The following is a 14,911-nucleotide window of genomic DNA, read 5'->3' as shown; positions in this document are numbered from 1 at the left end:
GATTCCATCAAAACCTTTCCCTGGGATGAGCTCTATTCCTCTCCCTCTGCAAATTATGGTCCATTGACAAGCCACAATGGAATTATCTAGAAGCTTTTAAAAACCTTTCAAGTTTCACTCTACCCATATAGAATTATAACCTACATATTTCTTTTCTAGATCACCATTTGAACATACACACACACACACACACACACGCTAATGCTTCCGAAGCCCTGGCCTGCAGGACTTGAGTTCAGCGTGAGACACCACACACTCTGCCACAGCACTTCAGGTCTGTTGTCTCTGCTCACTGAGCCAGCCTCTGAAGAAAACACTGTGACAGTCATTCTGCCTTCTAAATACATTTCCAATTCTGTCTGACTGCAATGCCATTTCTCTGTATGCTTTTCTTTTTTTTATTATTTTTTAATTTTTTAAAATTTAATTTTATTTTATTAATTTATTCTTGTTACATCTCAATGGTTATCCCATTCCTTGTATACTCCCATTCTTTTCTCCCTCCCATTTTCCCCATATTCCCCTCCCCTATGACTGTTCCTGAGGGGGGTTACCTTCCCCTGTATATGCTCATAGGGTATCAAGTCTCTTCTTGGTAACCTGCTGTCCTTCCTCCGAGTGCCACCAGGTCTTGAAAATATATTTATTTAACATTTTAAAACTTAAGTGTATAGAGCAATATGCACAAATCATAACTGTATAGCTTGATGACTTCACATGTATCACATGACCATCTCCATGTGTAATCCCTCTTTGATAAAAAAATTCTTCTAGCACCAGGGGTTTCTTCCAGTTGGTATCTCTTCAACAGGTAACCTTTTTTTGTTTGCTTTTAGAATTTACATAAGCAGAAATGCGTACCCTTTCTTTTTAAAATCTTATTTTCAAGTATTGTATGTTGTATGTGAGGTTAGTCTCACTTTTGTATGCATCAATTGACCACTCCATTCCTCGTCACTGGAGTACACTAGTCTGAGTAATTTCCAGTTTGGGACTATTGTGGATAACACTGGCAAAACATTTCAGTGTGTTCTTTTGTGGGAAAATGTATCCATGTCGAGCGAACATGACACAGAAGTGAAATTGCTAAATAACAGGAAATGGTTTTCTTAGGTTGCCTGGATCATAGGAAGAAGTGTGGTAGACAGAGAATCTGTTCCCCTTTTCCCTCTGGCAGAAATGTGTAGAACTGTCTTTGTTCTCTTCAGTCTTTAGATGGGGGTCGTGTTACTACCGGTTATAAAATTAGCTGATAAGGTGTAGTAGGAACAAGAAAATCTCCAGGCCATTTCCATGTTTATCATTGTTAGGTATAAAAGAAAGCTGCTGGCCACATGAATAGCTCTGCCACAGCCGTATGTTAAATGCCGGTGGCACTGGCTATGTGAGGTGTCCACAAAGAGATGAGTGCTTGTTCTCAAAATGTCTACAGTTGCGAGAACACACGAATTCCGCACAGAAAAAGTTCTTTCCAGGAAGATATTAAACAGAGCTCCAACTTTTTTTTTTTTTTTGAGACAGGGTTTCTCTCTGTAGCCTTGCACTTTGTATACCAGGCTGGCCTGGAATTCACAGAGATCCACCTGCCTCTGCCTCCCAAGTGCTGGCATTAAAGGTGTGTGTCACAATGCCAGGCTAGCTCCAACACTTAAAAAAATCAATTTTAGATGATTTTTTTTAAAAGAAGGAAGAAAGCTAAAAGGGAAACAATATATAAGAATAAGATTAGAAACATTTGTTAAAGTGAAACAAAGTGACATTTAGTAAGGATAGATGCAAAGTCATAAAAGTAAGATTATAAAGTCAACCTCATGGAATGAAGAGAGATAACATTAACTTCATTTCTGTTAAAAAAAAAAAAAGGAACTGAAAGTTTTTAAATTCTAGATATTCTCTAGACAAATACAAGACAGGCATACCAGAATGGCTGCATGGAAGGAAAGATTGAATCGTACAGAAAGTAAAAAGTCTATTTTTCAATTTGTCTCCTAGCAAATATCTTACCTGAATAGCTATTTCCAGCCACATAAAGATTTAAAAATTGAAAAGTAAGCTGGGTGTGGTGGCACACGCCTGTAGTCCCAGCACTCAGGGAGGTAGAGGCAGGCTGATCTCGATGAATTTGAGGCCAGCCTGGTCTACAAAGCAAGTCCAGGATAGCTAAGGCTACACAAAGAAATCCTGTCTCAAAAAACCAAAACCAAAGAACAAATAAAAATTGAAAAGTAGGAGCTGGCGAGCTAGCTCATCAGTTAAGAATATGTACCACTCTTCCAGAGGACCGAGTTAGATTCCCAGCACCCTCAGCTCATTGCCACCTGTAACTCTAGCTCCAGGGAAGCTGATGTCTTCTTCTGGCCTCTATAGCCCCCCCTGCACATTCATGCATATGCACTCACTTATATGTTCAAGTACACAAATGCACACACACACACACACACAAATTAAAAAGTAATAAGAATAAAATCTTGAAAATCCAAAACATATACAAAGATTATACTAAGTGGATATACTTTGGAAAGCATATGCTGAGAAAAGCAATACGTACAAAAATTATCTTTGTCATTGTGGCAATATATAGTATGAGTCATAAGAAAATGGTTTAATGAATGGGAAATTGAGACAAATAGAAAAAATTCTATACTCAAGGACATAATGACATCATTACCATTTAGAATGGACTCCATAAAAGGGAAGCTACAGTAGTGGTACTTAGATATCAAACTGTTGCATAAAAGTAAACCAAGAAATCTAAAATGGTAAGGAGAAATCTGTGATGCTAGCAACAGGGGACAGATATATATTATAGCTTATATATTCATTGTGTGTATGTATTGGAAAAGATTTTAGGAGAGAGAATATGCTTTAATGTTTTTTACCTACAAACACAACCATCCTCTACTTATTTACATTAGTGGACACAAATTCTGGAAGGCTATCATCTGAAATGTTAATAATAATTGTCACTGAGTGGTTGGTGAGACTTTAATTTTTAGATTTCATTTTGCTAACATCCATTTTATACTCTATAACTTTCATGCTCTGAACTTTATCAATTACTATGACAACAAAAACATAAGAAAGTATCATGGAAGAAAACCATTTGACTAAAATGTATGTATGTGTTTGTGTATGTCTCTGTGTGTGTGTGAGTGTGTACATGTGTGTGTGTGTGGTGGTGTACACGGGGAAGGAGTACATGTGATATGTGGAGTGCATCTAGCCAAGTCCAGTTATTTCTTCCTCTTTCTTTATTTCTTGATCTCTAGACAGTAGAACAACCTAACCACATACAAGTTGTTTTTCTTGAGTGCCCTTCTACGTTTTGTCCTTTGGTTAAGTCAAATATCATTCACTGTGGTCTTTATGGGCTCACTCACCACTTCCTAAACATTTCTCTTTGCCTTTTCTCCATGTTCTTCAAATAACTGAAATAGTCTTTCTTCATCCTTTTCTATTAGTAAACTCTTGCTTTTCAAAGTGAAGCTACTAATTTGTTTACACACACACACACACACACACACACACAGACACACACAGACAAAAGAAGTTGCATCCACAGATTGATTGACAGAATGTCCACTTTAGTGACATGGAGAGGTGGGAATGTTGTAGGGCCGGAGACTAACAACAATTTTTCTTGGGGTATCTTTAACTCCGTAAATAGCCATTGTCTACCGATCCCTGGGTCAGACTTAACATCCTGTTATTAGCAGATAAGCATCCTTTGGAGTGTATTACCTTAGCGATCTCTAACTCCCACCAACCTGAAAGCTGAGAGTATCATCAATAGCATCTGAGGCCTAGAGATGAGAGTGCTCTGCTCTGGCCAAACCAGCCTTTCTGATGTTTTCAACGGTGAATTTAGACAGTGTCTTGATTTATCTTTTTTTTTTTTTTTTTGTCTTCACGAAACTGCCTCCTTGGCGAATAATGGAGCTGAATATGGGGTAAGCTGAGTCTGTGATCCTGGGCCATGGGCCCTCATACTCGGTGCCAAAATAAACTTTCATCTCTTGAAGAAAGAGTTAGTTACACTTTGTACAAACACTTCATTCCCTGGAATCCTTTCTGTTTGTCTGTTACCGTCCTTTTGCACTTTAATGCAGTTGTAGCTCTTTTTTTCTCTCTCACTTGATTATGCGTGTTGCACAGATACAAAATGTATCTTCTTCACATCTTTCCCCCTGGCACCTAGCATGAAGCACCAACAATGATTGCCTATTTAACTGGACCACGGCATACTTCCCTCTCATGCGTTAATGAAGCCAGTGCCTGTGCTCCACAGCCCTCCACAGCCCTCCACAGCCCTCCACAGCCCTCCACAGACCATATTGCTTCCAATAATTTTGTTTCTAGGCTAAGGCTAACTAGACATTTTATGCAAACCTCAGCCTCTCTGGGCCGCAGTTTCATCATTTATGGGTGAGAAGTGGCTGTGATGCCAGACAACCTTTTATGCTCCTCTCTGACGTCCTGAGGATGCCCAGTCTATCTGGACGGAGGATTCTGACAAGCAGCCTTCATTGCTAATGGAGGGACCCCTGTTCTCTTAACGTCTGCTGAGATGTGCTCATCACACCTCGTGCATGCTGGGACCTTTAAGTCATCATATGTGGCCCGGGCTTCTCTGTACAATGATGCGGAGAGAGTAGGATATTCTTGGAGCGTAGTTCCTCCATCTCCTGAGGGTCTCCATACTGCATTGGCTTCACCTCATACTGACATGATCACTGTTTCATAGAGCCTGCGCTGCTGAGAAGGTTAGGTCTGTGTGTGTTGTGGCGGGGGAGGGCGTGGGTCGGGTGAATGTGGGAGCAGAGGGGGTTGAGCAGCTCTGGGTGACCAGCAGGGTTGCCTTGACTATAAGGCCTGACCCTCACTGACAAGCTGGAAGGTCATTTCAGTGATCTGCACAGAATCTCTCTCTCCCGTTCTCTTCTTTAGCCTTTCCCCTAGGCCAGTTTCACCTGAGTGCATCGGGTACCCTTGGCAATCATTTTCTGAATAGAAATGTATACTTTCTTTTGGTTTCCCATTCCTCACCCCACCCCACCCCCCGAAATGCGGTGTGAAAATTGAAGGTGACATAAAGGTCTCCAGCTTTGAAATTTAAGAATGATCCCGGTTTCTCAATCCAGAGCCCGCCAGGATCTGACATTCTAACGCCTGCGCTGCACCCTGCACCTGGCCCCTGTGTTGGAGGGTGACTGCTGTGCTCCCATCCACTCAGGCCCAGCGTTTCTTCCTGCTTTCTTGGCCCCGTGGGGCCAGCTTTGTTTGCCTGGTATTCAGTAGAGTAGAATCCCCACAGCCCCCTGGCCTAATCCTCCTGGCAGAGGAGACAAAGGAACACAAAGGATTTCACAGTTTATGTATATATTTTTTTCATACAGCGAACTCAATCACCCATACTAATGGGAGGGGCATTAGAACAGCCGATCCACAAATCCATTCACTTTTCTTCAGAAATGAATCACGTGATTGTTTCTTGGAGGCGTCGTAATTAAGTTTGGCTCAAGCTAATGCTTTAGTTTTGATTAATTTGCATAAAAATTGGTCTGGGGACATCAATGTGGAACGAAGCATTTCTAGGTGCCGAATCTAAAGTCGCTGTGTAAACGGACTGTTTTGGGACAAAGGCAACAGCAATAGAGCTGTGTGGTTTGTAGGTTATTAGATGCTCAGATTTTTCTAAGAATAAAGATTTCGTTTCTTTGACAGTCGTCTTAAAGAAATAAATTTCTGTCATTTTGCTCAATTTTAAATTTACTGCTAATATTCAGCACTGAGCTGTCACCATGTCCAAATGCCCCAGATTAAAAGCAAAAGATAAAACTACACTCACATGAATTTGATTCTCTTATAAACATCCCTGGTGATCCTCTAAGGCTGATAAAACCGACTTTTCTAATGTAAATCACTTGTAAAATAATTTTCCTTGTAGTTGCAAAAATTGCAATTTCACTGTGTATACATTATGTACAAACATTGACAATTGTGCATAATTTTACAAAGACAGGATGGCCACTTGTGCAATTGTGAACTGCTATCTTTCTCATGTGTGTGTATATACACATGTATAAACAAATATGTAATATATATGCACACACTGATACTTATCTGTGGAGGTACATATATCTATGTTTTAACTACATGTTGTAGTCAAAATGAATTTATCCTTTATTTCCTGTGCTAAAATCATCTGCTTTTTCAAAAACTGTAGGTTGAAAAGGTATAAAATTCCATGTGATGGATTAATTTTTTTATGTTTTTCTGTGTACCATTAAATGCCATGTTGTAATGGATAATTTATGAATAAGTATCTCTGCATGTTTTAAATAGGTTATATCAAAACTGTTAGTAGCAAATTGATGGCCTTTCATTAATAGTGCATGGGTGTCCAAAACTGTTTCAACCAATTTCATATATTTTTCAATTTTTAAAAAAGGGAAGGTGAGATATTCCCATTGTACGATCCTGTCATTAAGAAGTGAAGAGATAAGGCCTTTTTTTTTTTTGAATGACCATTTCACATCTTACTAACTACAGTTAAGTAACTGAGTCTTTTGCTCATTTCCCCTTGGGCTACTTTTTTTGTTGTTCTTGGCTATTAGTTTGTTTTTCTTATTGACATGTGAGCTACTTTTTCTCAAGTAAGAATATTACGTATTAGTCATTAGATGGGACTACGATTTGAATATAGATATTGCCTAGGACCGACTTGACTTTTACTTACTACACCCAATTTATAGAATCAGATATAGTAACGTTCCCTTTTTCTGACATGTACAGACATGAGCATATATCCAGACATTCCAAATAAATCTATATATGTCTTGATTTTATAGTATACACAAAATTATGTGTATGAAAATCAAATATTTTAAGGTTATATTTCAGAGATGTTTTAGGTTCAAAGCAATTATTAAAAGGAAGATATAGAAACATACCATATGCTCCCTGCCCCGTAGAAGCCTCCTTACCTCCCCTAGGGTCTGCTTTTACCACAGAACTTTCTCACAGTGGGGTTCATTTTTGGTGTTACAGGTTTCACAAGATTGGCTAAATATGTGGTAACAGATGTCACCGTAGAGTTATTCAGAGTATTTTCAGTGTCTTTGGATCTGTCTGTCTCTCAGTAACCTTTGTCCCCCCCCTCCCCCCCCCCCCTTCCTACCCAGCTCCTAGAAGCTGCTGATCTGTGCATTCTTCACGGTTCTGCCTGAATGTCACATAGCTGGACTCATATGTCTCATCATCTTTGCTGATTGGCTTCTTTCACTTAATAGCATGCATTTAAATTCGCTCTCTGTCTTTTTTTATGTCTTGGTAGCACATTCTTTTTAGTACTGAACAACCTTTGGTTTGGTTCTTTTATTCTAATATTTAATATCACTTTTATATTTCATCTTTGCTCCTGCCGGAGCTTATGTTGGCATAAGGATTGAAGCTGAGACTCAGTTCATTTTTCCTCCCAAATATCTAGCTAGTTGTCTTAAGGTCACTTACTGAGTCATCTGTCTTTGGGACGCCAGCCAGCGCATGCACTTGGTCCTACCTCTAGACTCGTCAGTCTGTTTCATTGATTTGCCTGTCACTTCCTACAGCAACAGCACGCTGTTAATCACAATCTGAAAACATCCTATGCTATTTTGGGTCTATTTGTTCCATCATTGCTGACCATATTATCTCTGTGAATTCCCTTCTGTGTTTCCAACAGATTTTGATTTGTATTGTATCCTGCCTCACCATCTGACACATTTAAGACCCATCGCTGTTATAGCTAATGAGGGGCTCAAATTTTCACCAGCATAAAGTGACCTACTCCTTCTTTGGGACTTTTGGCTAGATAGGTTTCAAAGCTATCTTTCCTGCTCTTGTTTGGTGTTTATTTCTCAAATACACCTTTTCTTTTTCTGACTCTATCCTTTCAAGCATTAACAATTTCATTGAACTTAACTAAGTCTTCCTGGTTCTTACACTTGAAAGGAATAACCGAGCTATACATACATTCACACCTACTTGCTTGTGTTTGTTTCCTTGTTTGAAACGGTGTGCATTCATTACAATGTTGCTTGCATTTGATATTATATGAATTATTGACTATACTTTCATGTTCAGAAATGAGTTTGGGGGAAATCAAGAAAGTAAGATGCCTTCTTTTAATTCTCTTGTGACTTCATTCTATTTGTGATTATTGTGTAATTTTGCTTGTGTGAGCCTTTGGAGATAGAGGCTTGTTCTGTTGCCCAGGCTGGGATTGAATTATAACTTTTAGGTCTCAGGTCAGTTATAGGATTATAGGTACATACATTCACAATTAATATGAGTTTTCAAGAATATTCTTCAAGGTTATTTGTAATCTTAGAAATATAACATAGAAATTTTAATTTGGGTGTTACCTCTTTAGAAGTTAGCCTTATGTGCCAATCTTGGGCACTCTGCCATAACCTTTGTGTGGTAGCCCACCACTAATGCTTCATGGCAAGCATGCTTGCTAATGCCTGTAATGCCATATTCCTGGAAGGCCGAGAGAGAAGGATTGCCATAAACTTGAGGCCAATTTAGGCCACATTGAGTGCTCTAGGATCACTTAAGCTATCAATACCAACTGAACAAAAACCAAAATAAACAATTCATTCCTCTGCGTCCCTTCTTCATTTAACCACTGTTAGAAAGTGCAGTGGGCTTATAGGAAAGCAAAGACAAAATCCAACCGAACAGAAATATATATAAGTGAAGATAACCACAAAGACACACATAAAGGCTACTTTAATTTTTTGTTTTTGTTTTTGTTTTTCAAGACAGGGTTTCTCTGTGTGGCTTTGGCTGTCCTGGACTCGCTTTGTAGAGTAAGCTGGACTCAGTCACAGAGATCTGCCTGCCTCTTCCTCCCTGAGTGCTGGGGTTACAGGTGTGTCCCACCATACCCGACTCAAAGCTACATATTTTTATAACTATTCCGTCTAGAAGCCCCGGCATGCTCCCTCCCAGTGAATAACTCCATCCCTATTATTGAAGGTCATTCCATACCATTAAATCCTCTAGCGTCTTTTATCTGAGCTTGGGCAATCGTCCTTGACACACGGTCCAGCTGGCCTCAGTCTGCAGGAGTGCTATCCTTCCACGGCTCTGACTACAACCCTTTACACTTAAGCTTCCGTGACTCTCAGCTCTGTGTCCACTATGCACAGAGGCCATTGCACCTGCTTGAGCGCTATTCCTCTGGGCCATGGCCTAGAAACCTTCTAGGCCATCATCTTAAACAGAGTTCACTTTATTTCCTCACTTTCCATGGTCACTGAAACTTATGAAATCCAAACACTCATTAGCACTTTTACTCTCCATGACATCAGGAGGAAAGCTAGCCGAGGGAGACACTGTTCCTGTCCCCCAAGAGAATAAGCAAAACTTACATTAATTTACCTTCCTCTGAAGTTTTTCATACATTTTGGCTTTCTACCTGCAGTCAGTATTGTCTACCCTTGTGGAGCATCTGGGAATCTACAGAATCTCTTTTTACCCCCTGTAAAATAGCCTTAATTAGTTTGTATTCTTGAAACACATTTTTCCTACGGGGCTTTCCAGCTCTTGGCTGGCTATATGCTGTTGTATTTCCATTGGTATCTATGGGGAAGTCATCTAGTGGCAAAGCGCTTGCTTGATGAATGCTTTGTAGATGTTCTTTTTTATCTTTGGATCACAGCAAATCTTCAGAAATTGCATGAAGCTATTGGAGGTGCTCTGCTGTGATTAGGCTTACTGCAGATGCATTTCTGTTTATTCGACTTGGAGTGCATACTATTTGAAGGAAATTTAGCCATTTCAGCAGTTTCACTGTGATGGGCCTAACCACAGAAGCACTTTTCATTTCTTCTGTTTGGAGTTCAAAACTTCAGATGAAATTTTGCCCAATGTCTTTTATTGATATAGGAAGTTTCTCACACAGTTCCTTCAAGTATTTATGTGGATCAATTTATACTCTAATTCACTTCATGATATACTTTGGTACTAAAAAATAAATTACTTCCCCATGCTTTACTGTTTGTCATCTTATTTTCTCTTTACTATTTTTAATTTGGATATATTTCTTATATCTAGCTTATGGTTAACAAACTATCTTTCATGTGTCCCCAGTATACTCTCAGACCACAAATATGTTCACTGAGTTAACATGAGTTGGCACATGTTTTACTTCCTTCTTTTCTTACTTTATCATTTGTGTTTTCAATAATCATTCTCAGACAAAACTTCCAATCTTGTCTTTATTATTTTATGAGTATCCAGTGTCACTATTTTTTCAATATTTTATTTATTTTTATTTTATGTGCATTGGAGTTTTGCCGTGTGTGCACGTCTGTATGAGGATGTCAGATCCCTTGAAAGCAGTTGTGAGCTGCCATGTGGGTCCTGGGAATTGGACCTTGGTCCCTTGGGAATAGTTGCCAGTGCTCTTAATCACTGAGCCATCTCTCCAGCCCTCAATGTCACTATCTTATACTTTGTATTTGTCAGCAATATTTTTAGCTTATATAGACTGACTTCTCTCATTTATGAGTCTTGGTTACCTGGCTTCCTTTTACCTGTTTGGTTGATTTTTTTGCATGTGTATACTAGATATTGTATTTCAGAAATTATAAAAATTGTTTGCTGTGGATAAGGGCCTTTCTTTCCTCTAGTTACTGTCTCATGTGTGGTTTTCTCAGGTGCTTGGGAGACCTGGACGTTGGGCCTATATTAATTTACCTTGAAGATGGAGATAGTTTCATAAAGCAGACTCTTGCCGGCTCACTGTTCTGTAATGTATGTTATTTTTGGGCTTTCTACTCACAATACGTAAAGGGCTGTAAGAGGCCCTCTGTCTCTTCAGGAACATGACTTCAGACATTCATTGCTGAAATTATAAATTACCTAAGACAAAGGCAGTTTTACCTTTGGACTCACTATCTATAGAGTCACTTTCTCCTGTATCTAGTTTGGCAATTTTTTTCTGTTCTTTTAACTCTTTCACACTTTAAACAGAATCTTTCTTATACTCACATGTGCATGTGTACATATGAGCTTTATATCTATCTATCTACCTACCTATCTATCTATCATTTATAATCTATATAATATGTTGATATTTATATTACATGTGCAGCTCATATGTAATAACAACAAGATTACATGAAACATAATATATCAACTAATACAGCACATGTATATTTTTGTTTAGGTTGTCTAGTTGCTATTAATGAGAGAAATGACCCAAGTTATTTTTATTTTAATTGTTAAGAGTAGAAATCATTTTTGCCACTTTTAAACAATATATGCTTTTGAAGTTAAAAAGCTACCTGGTTAATTATTTTGATAATAATTCAGAAAGTGATTATTTTGACAATTTTCATACATTTAAATTGCACTTCACCACACAGAGCCTTCCCACTGTGCCTTTCTCAGTCTGAATTTTGTTTTCTCTTCTCCATCTACATTGTAAACAAGCCTGTCTTCCATTTCTCCAGAAATCAGACCTGGATGACATATTTTCTAAATCTTTGTATTCCCAAAAATCTATTACCTGACAACAGCTTTCTGAGGCGCAGAAATGGGTAGGATTCTACACAGCTCAGCCATTCTGCTTTTTTCTGGCGGTTGAGGCTAGAAGGAGACTAAGGCCGGTGCCATTCTGGTGATATCGCTTGTACTGATTTTGTCTTTTTTGTATACTTTACAAGGCTTTCTTAGCCACCAATCTGCCGAAATCACACGAGGCTATGGGGGTGTCTGTTCTTATTTGAGTTTTCATTACTTTTGCATATAAACATAACGTATGCTCTTACATCCTGGGCATAGAGACTGGCTTGCATTAGGAAAACATTTTTTCTCTGTCTATTATTTTTCTGCAGATTGCTTTATTTCTGCAGGCTCTGTTTACTCTTCTTGGTATTCCAAGGATAGAGATATGGAGATTTTGTCTCCTGGGCTTATTCTTCATATGTCTCATATTTATTTTCATTCTTATTGTATCCATTTCAATGGTTCCACAACTGTTGCTTATAGAATCCAGGCAGGTGCCAAAAAGCAACATAAATGACACTAACCTGGCTCAAAAAATAATGAGTGACAAGTATTGACAGCAACAATATTTCACCAAGATTCTAGTGTAAGAAAATAACAATTACACTCTTCTAGACATATTCACATCTAACTTTTAGTATATAGTACTCTTTAGTAGGAAAAAGACCTGAAGAAAAGCCCCACAGCTTACCATTGGGAAGTTCTTGGTCACACACAGAATAATTGGCCACATCACTGTCTTTTATAGTATTGTCATCCTTTGCAGAATCTGCTAACAAACAAAAAGAGCCTCTAAGCATCATTTTCAGCTGGGAAAAGGAGCTTCTTCTATTACTAACAAGACAGATTTACATTTGAGATAATATACTTCATTATTTCAAACTGTAACCATTATGACACTTAAATATTCTCACCACCGAAGACTAGTTTCTTGAAATACTACCTAAGAAAGATGCACAAAGCTTCAAAAGCAGAAAAAGTAATGGAGGTATCTTTACAACGGAGAAGAAAGAATACAGCCGGCTTCATGCACCAGTGAAAGTCTCAGAAACGTGGGAAAGGGAAAGAGCATGAGAGGATTAAAACAATGCCTAATTTTAAATTTTCAGTGTTCCCAGTATTCTAGTTGCAAACATATGTGCGTACCAAGTTCCCAGAAAAGTCAGATATTGAATCTTGGAAATCTAGTTGCAAGAAGGTCACCCTAAGGTCCCAAAGTAGTTGACAAGGGCAAGGAGAGAATACAGAACTTCTGTTCTATACAAAGTGATTCTCACCCTCAAAGTGCCTTTTAAAATATGGAATCAATACATGCCTACTTAAAAATATTGTTTATTACATTTTACTTGTGTGTGTATGTGCACATGAACATATAGGGAGAACACTAGGGCACGCATGTAGTGATAAATGGACAACTTGTAGTAATTGTGTCTCTTCTTGCACTCTGTAGGTCTCAGGAATCGAACTCAGGTCATCAGGCTTGGCGATTGGGCACCCAGCAGGGAATAGATGTCTGCTCTGCCTTTGTGAAGCTTTCAGGAATTTTATAATTCTTTTTTTACTTATTAACTGATTTATTTAATCACCTTATAGTCTTATCGCAGCTCCCCTTCTTCTCCTCCCATCCCACCCTTACACCCCTTCCCCTCAGTATACCTTTCTTACATAGCCCAAAGGGACAAAATTCATGATACCTAAATATCACTAGCTGATCTTGTCAACATGCATGTTAGGAGAAAACCTATGACCTAATTCCTATGAACTGCTTCTTCTCTGGGCTTGTGCATTGTACTTGTGTTCTAAGGTTCTGAGAGAACAGTCAGATAGAATCTAAAATAAAATTGTGTTTGTTTGTTTACCTCCCTTCCATGTCTCCCTTCCTCCCATCCTCCCCTGCTTCTCAAAATGGAAAGATAGCTTCAAACATCATGTTTTATGATTATTATAAGAGGCATGCTTCTTTAGCCTGCCACAAGCAATATTTGACAGGCAGGTGAGGAACCTGGGTAGTTACCATATGATTCGGCTTTAATAACCAGTGAATCAAGTGTACACCGGAGTGTGCAGCTTTAATTAACTGCAAATAATTCCCCCAAGGCAAGGGCTTAATCCTCTGCATGGCTTCCCAGTTCTTTCTGAGCCTGACAATAAGTTTAAAAGTCAAAAATTGGAAGCAAAGTTGAGCACAGACACATTTGCCCAAACTGTTATCTCTCATACGTCAAAATGGTAAAACGAACTCCCATTAAAATATGCTTTTTAATGTTCCTACTACCATGGAAGAAAAGACTGAAGAAAGAAGATTAAAAAGAAACCCTTCAAATGTGTTTTCCCACATTAACACCAAGAATAAATAATGGTTGTTAAAAACCCAAAACATTTGTGTCAGTGTTAAAAAATATTTTAGTTTTCTAGTTAACAGAAAATGTTGTAACTTGGTAATTTCAGACAACTCATTCTCCCAACATTAACATTTTAAGACTGAGATTCATGTGCATTTAAGGTATGTTAATTTATATACAACAGTAATCAAATATTGTACTAAATATTACCCCCAAGGATCTATTAGTTTATTGATTTTCTAGGTGGTAATTTTTAGTGCAGTTTTTGCTGTGGAACCCATGTAGGCTGGAACCTGTAATCTCCCTGCCTCTCCCTTCTGAGGACTAAGATTACAGGGGTGCCTCCATGCCAAGCTAAGAAATGTCTTTTAAATGATTATGTGTTTTAAGCTCATAAGCTTGTAATAGAATCATTTATATAAAGTCAATGAAAAAGCATTTGAAAAACATAATCACTAGCCTATACCAGTTTTTGTAGCCCTGGCCTATCTGCAGCACAAACTTGTATATGTGTGTGCTCTTCTTCTCATTTTTTTTTTACTACATTTAATAGTGAGTGAATCATACTTAAGGGAGAATGAGAGCTAAATGAAGGTAAGGGTTGAAAGGGGTCTGACATGAGGATCTCGTCAGCATCTTTCTGACCTGCATTGTGAGGCTTTCATTCTCTCTACAATCCTGCACTGCTGAGTGCTTTTGGTGTTACGGTCCTTGTCAAACAATTACACTGGCTAGCTGAAACGCACTTACAGCATATTCCTGTGCTTAGTGCCCACTGGAGTCCTTAGTCCCTTCAATATACTCAAGAGGGTTAGGGGGAGGGCAGGAAATCTACTACAGCAAATCATTTCTCATCTTATTGCTTCTACCAGGAACCCTCACTCTGCTGTCTAACATGGGTCAGTTCACAGCATCCATGGAGGACTATGTAGGCCAAGTACGGTGGTTAAGGCACTCTGTAATGTGAGGCAAGAAGACGGAGCTATGAGTGAGTGAGTGAGTGTGTT

At 38.6% G+C, this 14,911-nt stretch overlaps 1 protein-coding gene across 1 annotated transcript in view; it reads right to left on the bottom strand.

Moving 5' to 3' along the window:
- Nucleotides 1-14,911, bottom strand: part of Macrod2 (mono-ADP ribosylhydrolase 2) — a 1,925,774-nt gene that overhangs the window by 76,368 nt on the left and 1,834,495 nt on the right. Inside the window, exon 14 of the mRNA XM_051144748.1 lies at nucleotides 12,254-12,334. Within this exon, the coding sequence (XP_051000705.1) occupies nucleotides 12,254-12,334 (81 nt within the window). The remainder of the gene's footprint in view (nucleotides 1-12,253; nucleotides 12,335-14,911) is intronic.

This window comes from Acomys russatus, chromosome 4, assembly GCF_903995435.1.
Source record: "Acomys russatus chromosome 4, mAcoRus1.1, whole genome shotgun sequence".
Taxonomy (NCBI): domain Eukaryota; kingdom Metazoa; phylum Chordata; class Mammalia; order Rodentia; family Muridae; genus Acomys; species Acomys russatus.
The sequence above is the reverse complement of the archived record's forward strand: the minus strand, read 5'-3'. Positions and strand labels throughout refer to the sequence as shown.